This window comes from Salvelinus fontinalis, chromosome 17, assembly GCF_029448725.1.
Source record: "Salvelinus fontinalis isolate EN_2023a chromosome 17, ASM2944872v1, whole genome shotgun sequence".
Taxonomy (NCBI): domain Eukaryota; kingdom Metazoa; phylum Chordata; class Actinopteri; order Salmoniformes; family Salmonidae; genus Salvelinus; species Salvelinus fontinalis.
In genome coordinates this window covers 24442155-24462199 of record NC_074681.1, presented here as the reverse complement: position 1 = coordinate 24462199, position 20045 = coordinate 24442155, and the positions used below count along the sequence as shown (strand labels likewise).

At 48.9% G+C, this 20045-nt stretch overlaps 1 protein-coding gene across 6 annotated transcripts in view; it reads left to right on the top strand.

The window, feature by feature from the left end:
* The window catches only part of LOC129814018 (histone-lysine N-methyltransferase 2C-like), a 120024-nt gene that overhangs the window by 27625 nt on the left and 72354 nt on the right, over window positions 1-20045 (top strand). For all 6 annotated transcript variants that reach the window (XM_055866754.1, XM_055866752.1, XM_055866753.1 and 3 more), the window contains exons 4-6: window positions 1154-1313; window positions 4682-4921; window positions 6952-7180. In XM_055866754.1, the coding sequence (XP_055722729.1) occupies window positions 1154-1313; window positions 4682-4921; window positions 6952-7180 (629 nt within the window). The remainder of the gene's footprint in view (window positions 1-1153; window positions 1314-4681; window positions 4922-6951; window positions 7181-20045) is intronic.

The window sequence follows — 20045 nt, the reverse complement described above, 5'->3', positions numbered from 1 at the left end:
AATTGCTTGTGTGTCTTGGCCCAAGCAAGTCTCTTCTTATTATTGGTGTCCTTTAGTAGTGGTTTCTTTGCAGCAATTTGACCATGTAGGCCTGATTCACACAGTCTCTTCTGAACAGTTGATGTTGAGATTTGTCTATTACTTGAACTCTGTGAAGCATTTATTTGGGCTGAAACTTCTGAGGCTGGTAACTCTAATGAACTTATCGTCTGCAGTAGCGATAACTCTGGGTCTTCCTTTCCTGTGGCGGTCCTCATGAGAGCCAGATTCATCATAGCGATTGTTGGTTTTTGCGACTGCACTTGAGGAAACTTTCTAAGTTCTTGAAAATTTCCTCTGGCTGACCTTCATGTCTTAAAGTAAGGATCGACAGTTGTTTCTCTTTGCTTCTTTGAGCTGTTCTTTCCATAATATGGACTTGGTCTTTTACCAAAAAGGGCTATCTTCTGTATACTCCCCTACGTTGTCCCAACAACAGATTGTCTCAAATGCTTTAAGAAGGAAAGATATTCAACAAATTACCTTTTAACAAGGCACACCTGTTAATTCAAATGCATTCCAGGTGACTACCTCATGAAGCTGGTTGAGAGAATGCCAAGAGTGTGCTAAGCTGTCATCAAGCCAAAGGGTGGCTATTTTGAAGAATCTCAAATATAAAACATATTTTGATTTGTTTAACACTTTTTTGTTTGTCAAATAGTAAAAACAAAGAAAGAACCTGCTCTGTTTGTCTGATGTGTGTCATTGGTGGTTCTGTCGACGTTGTTGTTGTCATATGTGACAGGCAGCCTGCCTCTGGGCTCCCCTTGGGTTTACAGCAATCAGTGCTCTAGCATATGGTCTCCAAATTCCCACCATCCATCTCTTTCTCTAACAAAGGGTGTGTTTATGTTTCTGACCTGGAGTAAACTGCATGGAAGAAAAGTCAAGACCAGTCAACTTTTTCAGTCAGAGGGTTCATGGCCCTATTCTCAATCACTTTTGTTGGATGGGTGATTACTTCAGGGCATGGTTTGAAATGTCATGTCAACCATTGACACAAATATACTTGACTGGTAGGATTATATGGAAACATACTGGTGAGATTCTAAGGGTAGATATTCATGTTTCTCTGCCCCTAAACACTGTCCCCTGTGTCTCCATCCACCATCAGATACACCAACCCAGCAGCCGGTGGAGATTGTGGAGGTGGGGGCCACTGAAGGACCAGGGGAGGGGGAAGAGAAGCCCTCTTCTCCCCAGGTCCAGAGCCCTCAGACTGGTGAAGCAGCGGAGCTTTCTGGTTCTATCACCAACAAAGGAGTTAAAAGGAGGTCAGTCTGAGAGTTCCATCACAGCAAGTCATGGCTATGGGGGGTGGATCTGTGTTTATGTACTGTGTATGTTGATTCATGTGATACTTTTGGTCATGTAGTGTATGTGGACAGCTGCTTGTTCCATCTGTTCCATCTCATTCCAAAATCATGGGCAATTAGTGCATTCGGAATGTATTCAGACCCCTTCACTTTTTCCACATTTTGTTACATTACAGCCTTGTTCTTAAATGTATAAAATATTTTTTCCCCCTCATCAATCTACACACAAAAACCCTTATTGACAAAGCGAAAACAGGTTTTTAGACATTTTTGCAAGTTTTATTTCAAATGAAAAACAGAAATACCGTATTTACATAAGTATTCAGACCCTTTGCTATGAGACTCGGAATTGAGCTCAAGTGCATCCTGTTTCCATTAATCATCCTTGAGATGTTTCTACAACTTCATTGGAGTCCACCTGTGGTAAATTCAATTGATTGGACATGATTTAGAAAGGCACACACCTGTCTATATAAGGTCCCACAGTTGACAGTGCATGTCAGAGCAAAAACCAAGCCAGGAGGTTGAAGGAATTGTCCGCAGAGCTCCGAGACGAGAGGATTGTGTCGAGGCACAGAACTGGGGAAGAGTACCAAAAAAATTCTGCAGCATTGAAGGTCAACCAAGAACACAGTGGCCTCTATCATTCTCAAACAAAAGAAGTTTGGAACCACCAAGACTCTTCCTAGAGCTTGCTGCCCGGCCAAACTGATTCATCAGGGGAGAATGGCCTTGGTCAGGGAGGGGACCAAGAACCCGATAATGGAGCATCAGAGAGATGTAGAGATGGGAGAACCTTCCAGAAGGACAACCATCTCTGCAGCACTCCACCAATCAGGCCTTTATGGTAGAGTTGCCAGACGGAAGACACTCCTCAGTAAAAGGCACATGACAGCCCGCTTGGAGTTTGCCAAAAGGCACCTAAAGGACATTCAGACCATGAGAAACAAAATTCTCTGGTCTGATGAAACCAAGATTGAACTCTTTGGCCTGAATGCCAAGCGTCAAGTCTGGAGGAAACCTGGCACCATCCCTACAGTGAAGCACGGTGGTGGCAGCATCATGCTGTGGGAATATTTTTTAGTGGCAGGAACTGGGAGACTAGTCAGGATCGAGGGAGAGATCAACAATGCAAAGTACAAAGAGATCCTTGATGAAAACCTGCTCCAGAGCACTGAAAACTAGATTTTTCTGTTTTTCTTTTTTGATACATTTTCAAAAATGAAAAGAAAGCAGTTTTTGCGTTGTCATTAGGAAATCAAATCTAATTGTATTGGTCACATATACATATTTAGCAGATATTATTGCTGGTGTAGTGAAATGCTTGTGTTCCTAGCTCCAACAGTGCAGTAGTATCTAACAATTCACAACCATACACACATCTAAAAGTAAAATAATTATGGGGTGTTGTGTGTAGATATTTAAAAAAAAATCAATTTTAGAATAAGACTGTAATGTAACAAAATGTGGAAAAAGTCAAGGGGTCTGAATACTTACCGAATGCACTGTATATGGAGTTGGTCGCCCCCTTTGCTGTTATTACAGCCACCACTCTTTTGGGAAGACTTTCCACTAGATGTTGGAACATTGCTGCGGGGACTTGCTTCCATTCAGCCACAAGAGCATTAGTGAGGTCGGGCAGTGATGTTGGGCAATTAGACCTGGCTCGCAGTCAGTGTTCCAATTAAGTCCAAAGGTTTGAGGTAGTTGAGGTCAGGGTTCTGTTCAGGCCAGTCAAGTTCTTCCACACCGATCTCGACAAACCATTTCTGTATGGACCTTGCTTTGTGCACAGGGGGCGTTGACATAGTGAAACAGGACAGAGCCTTCCCCAAACTTTTGCGACAAAGTTGGAAGCACAGAATTGTCTAGAATGTCATTGTATGCTGTAGTTACAGTGAAGGGTATTCTTAACGCTAAGGGGCCTAACCATGAACACCAGCCCCAGACCATTATTTCTCCTCCACCAAAATGTACAGTTGTCACTACGCATTCGGGCAGGTAGCGTTCTCCTGGCACCCACCAAACGCCGGTTAGTCCGTCGATCTACCAGATGGGTGGTGCAGCGTGATTCATCAACCCAGAGAACGTGTTTCACTGCTCCAGTCCAATAGCGGCGAGCTTAACATTGCACATCCTGATCTTAGGCTTGTGTGCGGCTGCTCGGCCATGGAAACCCATTTCATGAAGCTCCCAACGATCAGTTATTGCTGACATTGCTTCCAGTGGCAGTTTGGATCACTGTAGTGAGTGTTGCAACCAAGGACAGTCGGCAGTCTCATTCTGTGAGCTTGTGTGACCTACTACTCTGGGGCTGAGCCGTTGTTGCCCCTAGACGTTTCCACTTCACTTATAGTGTGCCGGGGAAGCTCTAGCAGGGCAGAAATTTGATCAACTGACTGGTTGGAAGGGTGGCATACTATGACGGTGCCACGTTGAAAGTCACTGAGCTCTTCAGTAAGGCCATTCTACTGCCAATGTTTGTCTTTGGAGATTGCATGGCTGTGTGCTCGATGTTATACACCTGTCATCAACAGCTGTGGCTGAGATAGCCGAAGGGGTGTCCACATACTTTTGTGTATATATGGTGTATGTATCCATCTGTCTTCATCAGTACACATTCAGTATGTAGACACCACAGCTTGCATGCATATTCTCATTTATGGACAAATACACACATGTACGGGGGCATCTCCGGTGTGTCAGAACATTGAGTTATCAGCCGGGAGTGGGAACAGGAACATTACCCCCCCCCTCGTCATAGGTGCCACTCTGTTAAAGGTTGTAATCAATCTTTCAGACTGACTGCATTGTCGATGCTGGTGATGGAGGATAGAGGGGCGGGCGCACCGACCAGTTAGGCAGGCAGCATCTCTCCAGGGATCTTATTAACAAACCCATCTCCTCCCTCAGAAACCAACCTGATAAATATGTACAACCTGCTCTGGTCTGATCTGCCTCGCTTGGTTTACTTTCCTTCACTCCCAGCCTGTCTGCCGCTCTCTCTATGGCGGCTCGAGGTCCTCTGTTTTGGATCCTCGGATGAATGGATGTTGCTTAATCTATTGATTTGAGTAGATGTGTATCAAAGGCCCGTACTATGTGTAACTTTCAATTCCCACAGATGTTTGTTGTAAGAAAGGAATACTGTTGGGAATTGCAACACAAATATAGACGTGTGCGTGCACCCTTGCTTTGCTCGCGCCTGACCATGCCATACCAAACCGAAGAGAAGTAATTCACGGCCAGCCACTGACCATGATGCATGGCTGAATGTCCCACTGGGTATATATAATTAACTGACAGTCCCTCTCTCCCTCTCTCAGTGAGCAGCTCTGTGCCTTCTGTTACTGTGGCGGCCGCAGTCTGCTGGGTCAGGGGGATCTCCGAGTGTTCGACTCCTCGCCTGGACACGAGCGCAATGCGACAAGAGGAGGTGGAGGCCAGGCCAACGACCACAGCAAGGCCAGCAAAGGATACGGCAGAGATGACAGCGGTGTTGACAGAACCACTCAGCCCAGCGATGCAGCCGGAGATGCCAGCTCAGGACAGAGTGGCACACAGAAGTAAGTAGGCCTGGCTGGCTGGATGACACAGCTGTCTGAAATGGTTTGACTGGTAGAGCTAGCCTGGTCTGGTCTGGGCGAGCAGGGACGGTGAAATCTGTGATGGCCTCTGTAACTAGTTAATGAGCAGTATGGAACGAGAGCTGGGCTCTCTGCTGCTTTGATGTCACAGGCTGTTTATTTGGCCTGTCCATACAGAGACTCCTGTCCGATACAGACGCCTGTCCGATACAGATACTCCTGTCCGATACAGATACTCCTGTCCGATACAGATACTCCTGTCCGATACAGACGCCTGTCCGATACAGACGCCTGTCCGATACAGACGCCTGTCCGATACAGACGCCTGTCCGATACAGACGCCTGTCCGATACAGATGCCTGTCCGATACAGACTCATTTACATTACATTTACATTTAAGTCATTTAGCAGACGCTCTTATCCAGAGCGACTTACAAATTGGTGCATTCACCTTATGACATCCATAAGGTCTGTATCGGACTCCTGTCCGATACAGACGCCTGTCCATACGGCCTTGCCAATACAGACGCCTGGACAGGGAGTGAGCAACATGACACAGAAACATCAAAACAAAGGGACACAAAAACAGCAGCAAACAAAGATGTGTGTGCAACATGTCATCATAGTGGATGATTTCAGCTGGCAGCTGAACTCTGTAATCTCAGAGTTGATGTCTTGAGTGTCTGCTAATGTATTTCATATGTGTGGAGTAAGTGCTTTGTGTACTATTTCATCCTCTCTCCTGTGTCAGAGGAAGGGTCTGAGTGTGTATATGAATGTTCGTGAACCCCACCTCACCTCTCGCTTCACATTGTGCTAATGTGATCAATTATCTGAGAGGGTTCCAGACATTAACTCTGAACTTTCCAGGGCTAAATTAGCACCCTTTCCCTCGCAAATGAAATCAACAGTCCACACGCAGGGCAGAGAGGCCTGCGCATTCACTCTCCTCACAGGCCTTAATGGATGACCATACTCTGACTTAGCAGGTCATATTAGCACTCTGCTCTTGAAAGCTAAATTAGCGCCGCTCTGCTCCCTCTTGGCAAGCCTTTTCTGCCTGCTGGGGTCCCCAATGGTCCTACTATGCCATGTAGAGTAAGACTAACACGTAAGTGTGTGTGCGCGTACTGTGCACTGTGCCAACAAAGGACACTCCCTGGACGTGTTTTGGACAGCTGTCTAATTTGTTTGGGATCTTTGGAGCCAATAGTGTGTCTCCCTGGGGTCCCTGTGACGTAATGTGCACAGAGAGCACAGCGTACATATACACACCCACCCACCCACCCACAGCAACACCCCTGGCAGCGATCCAACGAAAGCCAGGCATTATTGTTGGAGCAGTGTGATTGGTTGGTTCTCTAGGCTAGACTGTGCCACAGAGAGCGAGAGGGTGGGAAGAGGACGGAGGGTGAAGAGGAGGAGGACATTTCAACAAAAAGGATAGAGGATGGAATTGAATACTAGTCTATTTCGCACAATATGTAAGCTCCGGTCAGGAGGGCCATAACAATGACAAGGCATTATACAGTGAATATCATTATAACTTCTTCATCCTCATCCAAGCCCTCAGTCTCTCAGTTTTGGCTGTTTGTGTGTTTACTGTTTACTGAAACCAACTAGTTCTTTTAAATGCTAATTCCCTCTTGCCATATTTTCCGCAAGCTCGGCAACTCACTAGAGCAGGGACTCTGTGAACCGTTTCGCTTTCAGCAGATTTTATGAGACAGAACAGCCAGCCTCTTGTCACGACCCCCTTTCACCCCCTCCTCCTCCTCTACTGCTCTCTCCCTTCTCTGCTCTCTAACATTTTTCCACTCATCCTATCTCTCCTCCTCTCTTCTCTGCCGTATTTCTTCTCATTTATGCTTTGCATCACTTTTAATATTTTGTTTTCTATACCTTTTCTTTCCTGCCCAGCTTGCCTCACTTTGCTTTTTCAACTCTTTCTACCTCCGCCTCATCTCCAGTTATTTTAACTCATCTCTCCCTCTTCATCTCTCTTCCAGTGGAGCTGAGAGCCATAGGGAGTTACCAGACCCAGAGAAGGCCAGCAGGTTGTGGGATGAGCTGGCTCACGTGGGCCTCCCAGGAGATGTGGACGTCCAGTCTTTCTTTGAGGAGTCGGGGCAGTGCTTGGCGCATCACTCTTGTGCGTTGTGGTCACAGGGTGTGTGCGAAGGCAAGGGACAATCACTGCTCAACGTGGACATAGCCATCGACTCAGGGAGCACAGAGGTGAGCAGCCCACAGTCCTCTCATGATAAAATGTCTAAGTAAAGGGGATTATACACTCTATAGAGAATATGATTTAACTGTGTCTATATATAAGGGTTTCCGTTGGTCAAATGTCCGCGGCCACATTTTGCTATCGGCATTTTAATTTACCGGTCATTTGAGAAATTTACCAGACCCATATGTAATGCATTGGCTGTGTAACCTAGTTAGGGCGTCCACCCACTTGCTCAGAATGTCAGAAATCAAATTTAGATTGCAAAGGTGTGTGTCCTTCTTACCGAAATCGATGTGAATTTGAAGATGCTAGAATAACTGTCCACATTTACAAGATGAGTAATGAACAGCAAAATCACTAGTCTATGTCAATCTACTATCCCGCATAGTAGAAAAGTGTACCTATTCTGTTGGTCAGCTTGTCGTTCTATGTGAGAAAGAAATGGCCTATTCCAAACAGACTCTGGGACAGTTGGTATTTGGTATTTTTGAAGGATCCCATTTAGCTGTTGCAAAAGCAGCAGCGACTCTTCCTGGGGTCCACACAAAACATGACATAATACAGAACATTAATAGACATCTCAAGGACAGAACTACATCAATTGAAAACAAGGCATACGTGCCTACATATCAATACATACACACAAACTCTCTAGGTCAAATAGTGGAGAGGTGTTGTGCTGTGAGGTGTTGCTTTATCTGTTTTTTTAGGTTTGCTGTTCAGGTTTGCTGTTCATTTGAGCAATATGAGATGGAACGGAGTTCCATGCAATAATTGCTCTATATAATACGGTATGCTTTTTTGAAAATGTTCTTGATTTGGAGACTGTGAAAAGACCCCTGGTGGCATGTCTGGTGGGATAAGTGTGTGTCTCAGAGCTGTGTGTAAGTTGACTATGCAAACAATTTTGGATTGTCAACACATTGTTTCTTATAGAATTAAGAAGTGATGCGGTCAGTCTCTCCTCAACTCTTAGCCAAGCGAGGCTGGCATGCATAGTATTTATATCAGCCCTCTGACTACAATGAAGAGCAAGACATGCCGCTCTGTTCTGGGCCAGCTGCAGCTTAATTAAGACTTTTTTTACAGCACTCGACCACACGACTGGACAAGAATCAAGATTAGACAAAACTATAGCCTGCAGGACTTGCTTTTTGCAGTGTGGTGTCACTGCAAAAAGCAAGTCTTTAAGGGTTTTAGTGACTTCATTAACAGTGGTTGCTGATGCGTATATGGTTGAATCATCAGCATACATGGACACACATGCTTTGTCTAATGCCAGTGGCAGGTCATTGGTAAAACTAGAAAAGAGTAGAGGGCCTAGAGATCTGCCCTGCAGTACACCACACTTTACATGTTTTACATGAGAGAAACTTCCATTAAAGAAAACCCTTTGAGTTCTATTAGATAGCTCTGAATCCACGATATGGCAGAGGTTGAAAAGCTGGAACACATACGTTGCACTGAAATCTAACAGTACATCTGCCACAATCTTCTTATTATCGATATCTTTCAACCAATCATCAGTCATTTGTGTCAGTGCTGTACATGTTGAGTGCCCTTCTCTATAAGCATGCTGAAAGTCTGTTGTTCATTTGTTTACAGAGAAATAGCATTGTATTTGGTCAAACACATTTTTTTCCAACAGTATGCTAAGAGCTGGCTGCAAGCTTATAGGTCTGCTATTAGAACCTGTAAAGGCCGCTTTACCACTCCAGGAGAGTGGAATGACTTTGGCTTCTCTCCAGGCCTGAGGAAAAATACTTTCCTCTAGGCTCAGATTAAAGGTTTGACAGATAGGAGTGGCTATTGTCAGCTACCATCCTCAGTAGCTTTCCATCTAAGTTGTCAATGCCAGGAGGTTTGTCAATATTGATCGATAACAATCATTTTCCCATCTCTCCCACACTAACTCTGCTTTTCTTTCATTATTTGTTTTTTTATGCATGAGTACGATTACTCTCTGTTCGTTGTTGGCATTTCCTGCCGAAGTTTGCCCACTTTGCCAATGAAGTAATCCTTAAAATAATTGGCAACATCAAATTGTTTTGTGATAAATAAGCCATCTGATTCAAAGGAATTAATCTTTCTGCCCATAATTTCATTTAAAGTATTCAAGTTTTTGTTCCATCATTCTTTATATCATTGATCTTTGCTTCATAATACAGTTTCTTCTTCTTTTTGTTGAGTTTAGTCACATCATTTTTCAATTTGCAGTAAGTCAGCCAGTCAGATGTGGAGCCAATCCTTTTGCCCCATCTCTTTCAACCATTCAGTTTTTCGATTCCTCATCAATCCATAGCGCCTTAACTGTCAGTTTCTTAACAGGTGCATGTTTATCAATAATTGGAAGAAGCAATTTCTTAAATTCATCAAGTGCAGCGTCTGGATGCTCCTCATTAATCACATCAGACCAACAAATATTTTTAACATCATCCACATAAGAGTCACAGCAAAATCTTTTGTATGATCTCTTATACACTATTTTAGGCCCAGCTGTTGGAACGTTGGCTTTCCGGGATATATATAGCCACTATATTGTGATCAATTAAAAATCTGCTATCCGAGCAGCTAACCGATCGCTGCAGCTGTACATAGTCCATCTGTAAACTACCCACCCAATTTACCTACCTCACCCCCATACTGCTTTTATTTATTTACTTTTCTGCTCTTTTGCACACCAGTATCTCTTCTTGCACATGATCATCTGATGATTTACCACTCCAGTGTTAATCTGCTAAATTGTAATTATTCGATTTATTGCCTACCTCATGCCTTTTGCACACATTGTATATAGATTCTCTTTTTTCTACCATGTTATTGACTTGTTTATTGTTTGCTCCATGTGTAACTCTGTGTTGTTGTCTGTTCACACTGCTATGCTTTATCTTGGCCAGGTCGCAGTTGCAAATGAGAACTTGTTCTCAACTAGCCTACCTGGTTAAATAAAGGTTAAATAAAAAAAATAAAATAAAAAAATGCATCCAATGGGTACAGATACAGCTTTAGAACAAAGTTCTACAGTATTAGTAAAAATGTGATCGATTCATATGGATGATCTTGTTCCTGTAGTGTTTGTAAACACCCTGACAGGTTGATTAACCTGGACCAGATTACAGGCACTGGTTACAGTAAGAAGCTTTCTCCTGAGCGGACAGCTCGATGAAAAACAGTCAAGATTCAGGTCCCCATGAAAGTAGACCTATCTGTTTACATCACATACACTGTCAAGCATTTCACACATATTATTTAGATATTGATTGTTATTACTTGGTGGCCTACACTACCGGTCAAAAGTTTTAGAACACATTTCTTTATTTTGACTATTTTCTACTTTGTAGAATAATAGTGAAGACATCAAAACTATGAAATAACACATATGGAATCTTGTAGTAACCAAAAAAGTGTTCAACAAATCTAAATATATTTTATACTTGAGATTCTTCAAATAGCCACCCTTTGCCTTGATGACAGTTTTGCACACTCTTGGTATTCTCTCAACCAGCTTCACCTGGAATGATTTTCCAACAGTCTTGAAGCAGTTCCCACATATGGAACACATATGGCTACAAATGAAGCAGTTCCCACAATAGGGCTATCTTCTGTATACCCCCCCTCCCCACCTTGTCACAACACAACTGATTGGCTCAAACACATTAAGAAATAAATCAATTCCACAAGTGAACTTTTAAGAAGGCACACTTGTTAATTGAAATGCATTCCAGGTAACTACCTCATGAAGCTCGTTGAGAGAATGACAACAGTGTGCAAAGCTGTCGTCAAGGCAAAGGGTGGCTATTTGAAGAATCTTACATATAAATTATATTTTGATTTGTTGACCACTTATTTTGGCTACTACATTGTTCCATATGTGTTATTTCATAGTTTTGATGTCTTCACTATTATTGTGCAATGTAGAATATAGTAAAAAGAAAGAAAAACCCTTGAATGAGTAGGTGTGTCCAAACTTTTGACTTGTGGTGTATATATCAACATCCGAAAAGAAAAGGTTTTTAGATGTGCCAAGTGAACCTGCAACCACAACACTTCAATAACACTTGACAAAAGCTCTTCTCTCAGTATTACAGGGATATGGCTCTGAATATATATATATAGCAAAGGAACTGAGAAGTGGTCTGTGGTCACCACCTGCAGAATCACTCCTTTTTTGGGGGTGTCTTGCTAATTGCCTATAATTTCCACCTTTTGTGTATTCCATTTGCACAACAGCATGTCAAATGTATTGTCAATCAGTGTTGCTTCCTAAGTGGACAGTTTGATTTCACAGAAGTGTGATTGACTTGGAGTTACATTGTGTTGTTTAAGTGTTCCCTTTATTTTTTTGAGCAGTGTATATATATATATATATATATACAGCAACACCTCCCCCATAAGCATTTCTGTCTCTTCCATAGATGTTATATCCTTGTATTGCTACTGATGTGTTATCAAATGAATTATCTAAATGAGTCTCAAAAATGGCTAATATATGAATGTTATCTGATTCTAGCAACTTTGGAAGTATGCTTAGGGTCATTGTCCATTCGGAAGACTAATTTACGACCAAGCTTTAAGCTTTAACTTCCTGACTGTCTTGAGATGTCGCTTAAATATATCCACATAAATTTCCTGCCTCATGATGCAATCTATTTTGTGAATGGCACGAGCCCTTCTGCAGCAAAGCACCCCAACAACACGATGCTGCCACCCCCGAGCTTCATGGTTGGGATGGTGTTCTTCGGCTTGCAAGCGTCCCCCTTTTTCCTCCAAACATAACAATGGTCATTATGGCCAAACAGTTCTATTTTTGTTTCATCAGACCAGAGGACATTTCTCCAAAAAGTACGATCTTTGTCCCCATGTGCAGTTGCAAACCGTAGTCTGTCTTTTTATGGCAGTTTTGGAGCAGTGGCTTCTTCCTTGCTGAGCGGCCTTTCAGGCTATGTCGATATAGGACTCGTTTTACTGTGGATATAGATGCTTTTGTACCTGTTTCCTCCAGCATCTGTTGTTCTGGGATTGATTTGCATTTTTCGCACCAAAGTACGTTCATCTCTAGGAGACAGAACGCGTCTCCTTCCTGAGCGGTATGACGGCTGCGTGGTCCCATGGTGTTTATACTGTGTACTATTGTTTGTACAGATGAACGTGGTACCTTCAGGCGTTTGGAAATTGCTCCCAAGGATGAACCAGACTTTTGTAGGTCAACAATTTAGGTTGTAAGGTTTTGGCAGACTTCTTTTGATTTCCCCATGATGTCAAGTAAAGGGGCACTGAGTTTAAAGATAGGCCTTGAAATACATACACAGGTACACCTCCAATTGACTCAAATGATGTCAATTAGCCTATCGGGAGCTTCTAAACCCATGACATAATTTTCTGGAATTTTCCAAGCTGTTTAAAGGCACAGTCAAATTAGTGTATGCTAATTTCTGACCCACTGGAATTGTGATAGAGTGAATTAAGTTAAATAATCTTTCTTTAAACAATTGTTGGAAAATTACTTGTGTCATGCACAAAGTAGATGTCCTAACCGACTTGCCAAAACTACAGTTTGTTAACAAGAAATTTGTGGAGTGGTTGAAAAACGAGTTTTAATGACTCCAACCTAAGTGAATGTAAACTTCTGACTTCAACTATACATTTGTTTCAAATTCTTGGCTCGTTCCAGAACAGTGACCTTGTACTTGAACCTCAGTAACTTGACCCCACCTGGGCTGGTGGTGGTTTTCCAATTCTGTAGGCACACTCCACCTCAATCTTCCTGTGGTCTATCTTCAATTTCTCCAAGATCATTTCCCTCAGTTTCTCCTCATACTCAGTCCAGGTATCATGGAGATTCTGCAATCCTGTCCACAACCTTGTTCACCTCGATTGTCCCTCGATATAAACGGATTTCTCTGTCATTGTTATCATGGATTCACACACAGAACTGATGTCCTCTCTCAATGACTTACAGATTGTTGTCATCTTTCCATTATCCTGTTTAAATTCATCGTGCTGACCCTGGGAGAACTGCAAACTGTTCCTCTGGTCATGGTCCTCTTTGGTCAGGTCGTCCATTATTTTATTCGGTGACTCCACCAGTATTTGGACAAAACACTTGAGAGGGAGGGAGAGTAGAGGAGGGGAAGAGGGAGTGAAGGGAGAAGAGAGGGGTATGGGGAGAGGAGCAAGGAGGGGGGAGAGGAGAGGGAGCGAGAGAGAGAGAGAGAGAGAGAAGGGTGGAGAGGGAGCGAGAGAGACGGGGCGAGAGGGACGGGGATGGGAAGAGGAGCAAGAAGGGGAGAGTGAAAAGAGAGGGAAGAGGGGCATGTGAGAGAAGGCGAGAGAGGAGGTGCACGAGAGGGGGAAGGGGAGAAAAGAGGGTGAGAGATGGTTCAAGAGGGTGAGGGAGAAAGAAGGGAGTGGCGGGAGAGAAGAGGGGGAGAGGAGTAAGAAGACAGAGCAGGAGAAGGGTGAGAGATAGAAGAGGGGCGTGAGAGAGAGAAGAGGGGCGTGAGAGAGAGAAGAGGGGCGTGAGAGAGAAGAGGGGCGTGAGAGAGAAGAGGGGCGTGAGAGAGAAGAGGGGCGTGAGAGAGAGAGAGAAGAGGGGCGTGAGAGAGAGAGAAGAGGGGCGTGAGAGAGAGAGAAGAGGGGCGTGAGAGAGAGAGAAGAGGGGCGTGAGAGAGGGAAGAGGGGCGTGAGAGAGGGAAGAGGGGCGTGAGAGAAGGAAGAGGGGCGTGAGAGAAGGAAGAGGGGCGTGAGAGAAGGAAGAGGGGCGTGAGAGAGGGAAGAGGGGCGTGAGAGAGGGAAGAGGGGCGTGAGAGAGGGAAGAGGGGCGTGAGAGAGGGAAGAGGGGCGTGAGAGAGGGAAGAGGGGCGTGAGAGAGGGAAGAGGGGCGTGAGAGAGGGAAGAGGGGCGTGAGAGAGGGAAGAGGGGCGTGAGAGAGGGAAGAGGGGCGTGAGAGAGGGAAGAGGGGCGTGAGAGAGGGAAGAGGGGCGTGAGAGAGAGAGAAGAGGGGCGTGAGAGAGAGAGAAGAGGGGCGTGAGAGAGAGAGAAGAGGGGCGTGAGAGAGAGAGAAGAGGGGCGTGAGAGAGAGAGAAGAGGGGCGTGAGAGAGAAGAGGGGCGTGAGAGAGAGAGAGAAGAGGGGCGTGAGAGAGAGAGAGAAGAGGGGCGTGAGAGAGAGAGAGAAGAGGGGCGTGAGAGAGAGAGAGAAGAGGGGCGTGAGAGAGAGAGAGAAGAGGGGCGTGAGAGAGAGAGAGAAGAGGGGCGTGAGAGAGAGAGAAGAGGGGCGTGAGAGAGAGAGAAGAGGGGCGTGAGAGAGAGAGAAGAGGGGCGTGAGAGAGAGAGAAGAGGGGCGTGAGAGAGAGAGAAGAGGGGCGAGAGAGAAGAGGGGCGAGAGAGAAGAGGGGCGAGAGAGAAGAGGGGCGAGAGAGAAGAGGGGCGTGAGAGAGAAGAGGGGCGTGAGAGAGAAGAGGGGCGTGAGAGAGAGAGAAGAGGGGCGTGAGAGAGAGAGAAGAGGAGCGTGAAAGAGAGAGAAGAGGGGCGTGAAAGAGAGAGAAGAGGGGCGTGAGAGAGAGCGAGAGAGAGAGAAGAGGGGCGTGAGAGAGAGAGAGAAGAGGGGCGTGAGAGAGAGAGAGAAGAGGGGCGTGAGAGAGAGAGAGAAGAGGGGCGTGAGAGAGAGAGAAGAGGGGCGTGAGAGAGAGAGAAGAGGGGCGTGAGAGAGAGAGAAGAGGGGCGTGAGAGAGAGAGAAGAGGGGCGTGAGAGAGAGAGAAGAGGGGCGTGAGAGAGAGAGAAGAGGGGCGTGAGAGAGAGAGAGAAGAGGGGCGTGAGAGAGAGAGAAGAGGGGCGTGAGAGAGAGAGAAGAGGGGCGTGAGAGAGAGAGAAGAGGGGCGTGAGAGAGAGAGAAGAGGGGCGTGAGAGAGAGAGAAGAGGGGCGTGAGAGAGAGAGAAGAGGGGCGTGAGAGAGAGAGAAGAGGGGCGTGAGAGAGAGAGAAGAGGGGCGTGAGAGAGAGAGACGAGGGGCGTGAGAGAGAGAGACGAGGGGCGTGAGAGAGAGAGAGACGAGGGGCGTGAGAGAGAGAGAAGTGGGGCGTGAGAGAGGGAGAGAAGAGGGGCGTGAGAGAGGGAGAGAAGAGGGGCGTGAGAGAGGGAAGAGGGGCGTGAGAGAGGGAAGAGGGGCGTGAGAGAGGGATGAGGGGCGTGAGAGAAGGAAGAGGGGCGTGAGAGAAGGAAGAGGGGCGTGAGAGAAGGAAGAGGGGCGTGAGAGAAGGAAGAGGGGCGTGAGAGAAGGAAGAGGGGCGTGAGAGAGGGAAGAGGGGCGTGAGAGAGGGAAGAGGGGCGTGAGAGAGGGAAGAGGGGCGTGAGAGAGGGAAGAGGGGCGTGAGAGAGAGAGAGAAGAGGGGCGTGAGAGAGAGAGAGAAGAGGGGCGTGAGAGAGAGAGAGAAGAGGGGCGTGAGAGAGAGAGAAGAGGGGCGTGAGAGAGAGAGAGAAGAGGGGCGTGAGAGAGAGAGAGAAGAGGGGCGTGAGAGAGAGAGAGAAGAGGGGCGTGAGAGAGAGAGAGAAGAGGGGCGTGAGAGAGAGAGAGAAGAGGGGCGTGAGAGAGAGAGAGAAGAGGGGCGTGAGAGAGAGAGAGAAGAGGGGCGTGAGAGAGAGAGAGAAGAGGGGCGTGAGAGAGAGAGAAGAGGGGCGTGAGAGAGAGAGAAGAGGGGCGTGAGAGAGAGAGAGAAGAGGGGCGTGAGAGAGAGAGAGAAGAGGGGCGTGAGAGAGAGAGAGAAGAGGGGCGTGAGAGAGAGAGAGAAGAGGGGCGTGAGAGAGAGAGAAGAGGGGCGTGAGAGAGAGAGAAGGGGGGCGCGAGAGAGAGAGAAGGGGGGCGCGAGAGAGAGAGAAGGGGGGCGCGAGAGAGAGAGAAGGGGGGCGCGAGAGAGAGAGAAGGGGGGCGCGAGAGAGAGAGAAGGGGGGCGCGAGAGAGAGAGAAGGGGGGCGCGAGAGAGAGAGAAGGGGGGCGCGAGAGAGAGAGAAGAGGGGCGCGAGAGAGAGAGAAGAGGGGCGCGAGAGAGAGAGAAGAGGGGCGCGAGAGAGAGAGAAGAGGGGCGCGAGAGAGAGAGAAGAGGGGCGCGAGAGAGAGAGAAGAGGGGCGCGAGAGAGAGAGAAGAGGGGCGCGAGAGAGAGAGAAGAGGGGCGCGAGAGAGAGAGAAGAGGGGCGCGAGAGAGAGAGAAGAGGGGCGCGAGAGAGAGAGAAGAGGGGCGCGAGAGAGGGAGAAGAGGGGCGCGAGAGAGGGAGAAGAGGGGCGCGAGAGAGGGAGAAGAGGGGCGCGAGAGAGGGAGAAGAGGGGCGCGAGAGAGAGAGAGAGAGAGAGACGAGGGGAGAGAGAGAGAGAGAGAAGTGGGGCGTGAGAGAGAGAGAGAAGAGGGGCGTGAGAGAGGGAGAAGAGGGGCGTGAGAGAGGGAGAAGAGGGGCGTGAGAGAGAGAGACGAGGGGCGAGAGAGAGAGAGACGAGGGGCGTGAGAGAGAGAGAGAAGAGGGGCGTGAGAGAGAGAGAAGAGGGGCGCGAGAGAGAGAGAAGGGGGGCGCGAGAGAGAGAGAAGGGGGGCGCGAGAGAGAGAGAAGGGGGGCGCGAGAGAGAGAGAAGGGGGGCGCGAGAGAGAGAGAAGGGGGGCGCGAGAGAGAGAGAAGGGGGGCGCGAGAGAGAGAGAAGGGGGGCGCGAGAGAGAGAGAAGGGGGGCGCGAGAGAGAGAGAAGAGGGGCGCGAGAGAGAGAGAAGAGGGGCGCGAGAGAGAGAGAAGAGGGGCGCGAGAGAGAGAGAAGAGGGGCGCGAGAGAGAGAGAAGAGGGGCGCGAGAGAGAGAGAAGAGGGGCGCGAGAGAGAGAGAAGAGGGGCGCGAGAGAGAGAGAAGAGGGGCGCGAGAGAGAGAGAAGAGGGGCGCGAGAGAGGGAGAAGAGGGGCGCGAGAGAGGGAGAAGAGGGGCGCGAGAGAGGGAGAAGAGGGGCGCGAGAGAGGGAGAAGAGGGGCGCGAGAGAGGGAGAAGAGGGGCGCGAGAGAGAGAGAAGAGGGGCGCGAGAGAGAGAGAAGAGGGGCGCGAGAGAGAGAGACGAGGGGCGCGAGAGAGAGAGACGAGGGGCGCGAGAGAGAGAGAGAGAGAGAGACGAGGGGAGAGAGAGAGAGAGAGAAGTGGGGCGTGAGAGAGAGAGAGAAGAGGGGCGTGAGAGAGGGAGAAGAGGGGCGTGAGAGAGGGAGAAGAGGGGCGTGAGAGAGAGAGACGAGGGGCGAGAGAGAGAGAGACGAGGGGCGAGAGAGAGAGAGACGAGGGGCGAGAGAGAGAGAGGGAGAAGAGGGGCGCGAGAGAGAGAGAAGAGGGGCGCGAGAGAGAGAGAAGAGGGGCGCGAGAGAGAGAGACGAGGGGCGCGAGAGAGAGAGAGAGAGAGAGACGAGGGGCGTGAGAGAGAGAGAGAAGTGGGGCGTGAGAGAGAGAGAGAAGAGGGGCGTGAGAGAGGGAGAAGAGGGGCGTGAGAGAGGGAGAAGAGGGGCGTGAGAGAGAGAGACGAGGGGCGAGAGAGAGAGAGACGAGGGGCGAGAGAGAGAGAGAGAGACGAGGGGCGTGAGAGAGAGAGAGACGAGGGGCGTGAGAGAGAGAGAGACGAGGGGCGTGAGAGAGAGAGACGAGGGGCGTGAGAGAGAGAGGGAGACGAGGGGCGTGAGAGAGAGAGAGAGAGAGAGAAGAGGGGCGTGAGAGAGAGAAGAGAGGCGTGAGCAAGAGAGAAGGAGGAGAGGAGAGAGAAAAGGGGCATGAGAGAGGGAGAAAGAAGGAAGTGGAAGGAGAGGAGAAGAGTGGGGTGTGAGAGAGAGAAGAGTGGGGCGGGAGAGAGAGAAGGGTGGGGCGGGAGAGAGAGAAGGGTGGGTCGGGAGAGAGAGAAGGGTGGGTCGGGAGAGAGAGAAGGGTGGGTCGGGAGAGAGAGAAGAGTGGGTCGGGAGAGAGAGAGGACAGAGACCCACTCTTCTATCTCTCCCGACCCAGAGAGAGAGAAGAGGGAGGGGACAGAGAGAGAAGAGGGAGGGGACAGAGAGAGAAGAGGGAGGGGACAGAGAGAGAAGAGGGAGGGGACAGAGAGAGAAGAGGGAGGGGACAAGGAGAGAAGAGGGAGGGGACAGAGAGAGAAGGGGGAGGGGACAGAGAGAGAAGAGGGGGGAGGGGACAGAGAGAGAAGAGGGGGGAGGGGACAGAGAGAGAAGAGGGGGGAGGGGACAGAGTGAGAGGGGAGGGGACAGAGTGAGAGGGGGGAGGGGACAGAGTGAGAGGGGGGAGGGGACAGAGTGAGAGGGGGGGAGGGGACAGAGTGAGAGGGTTGGAGGGGACGGGAGAGAGAGAGGAGGGGAGTGAGAGAAGGCGAGAGAAGAGAGGCATGAGAGAGAGTAAGTGGAGGGGGAGAGAGGGGAGATGGAAAGAAGAGGGGAGTGAGAGGGAAGGGGAGAGTGAATGGAGAAGGGGGAGAGGGCTAGAGAAACACGAGAGGTAGAGGAGAGACGCGTGAGGGAAAGGTGAGACACGAGAGGTAGAGGAGAGACGCGTGAGGGAAAGGTGAGACACGAGAGGTAGAGGAGAGACGCGTGAGGGAAAGGTGAGACACGAGATGTAGAGGAGAGACGCGTGAGGGAAATGTGAGACACGAGAGGGAGAGGTGAGACACGAGAGGGAGAGGAGAGACGCGTGAGGGAAATGTGAGACACGAGAGGGAGAGGTGAGACACGAGAGGGAGAGGAGAGACGCGTGAGGGAAATGTGAGACACGAGAGGGAGAGGAGAGACGCGTGAGGGAAATGTGAGACACGAGAGGGAGAGGAGAGACGCGTGAGGGATATGTGAGATACAAGAGGGAGAGGTGAGACACGAGAGGGAGAGGAGAGACGCGCGAGGGAAATGTGAGACACGAGAGGGAGAGGTGAGACACGAGAGGGAGAGGAGAGACGCGTGAGGGAAATGTGAGACACGAGAGGGAGAGGAGAGACGCGTGAGGGAGAGGAGAGACGCGTGAGGGAGAGGAGAGACGCGTGAGGGAGAGGAGAGACGCGTGAGGGAAATGTGAGACACGAGAGGGAGAGGAGAGACGCGTGAGGGAAATGTGAGACACGAGAGGGAGAGGAGAGACGCGTGAGGGAAATGTGAGACACGAGAGGGAGAGGAGAGACGCGTGAGGGAAATGTGAGACACGAGAGGGAGAGGAGAGACGCGTGAGGGAAATGTGAGACACGAGAGGGAGAGGTGAGACACGAGAGGGAGAGGAGAGACGCGTGAGGGAAATGTGAGACACGAGAGGGAGAGGTGAGACACGAGAGGGAGAGGAGAGACGCGTGAGGGAAATGTGAGACACGAGAGGGAGAGGTGAGACAAAACGCGAGGGCGAGGAGAGAGAGACGAGAGAGATGATCAGGAAGGCTGGTAAAGATTGTCTCTGTCAGTGCTGCTCTCTCCTCTCTCAGCTGTGAAAAGGAAAAGGCCACGCCACTCAACAGTGAAGGCTGTATACATTCATGGTGGCTTACCACAGTGTCTACTGTAGCATTAGCACCAACACAGCTCACAGACCTCAGAATGGGTGGTAACAGACCTCAGAATGGGTGGTTGCAGACCCCTGAATGGGTGGTTGTAGACCTCTGAATGTGTGGTTGCAGACCCCTGAATGGGTGGTTGCAGACCCCTGAATGGGTGGTTGCAGACCTCTGAATGGGTGGTAGCAGACCTCTGAATGGGTGGTTGCAGACCTCTGAATGGGTGGTTGCAGACCTCTGAATGGGTGGTTGCAGACCTCTGAATGGGTAGTTGCAGATCTCTGAATGGGTGGTTGCAGGCCTCTGAATGGGTGGTTGCAGACCTCTGAATGGGTGGTTGCAG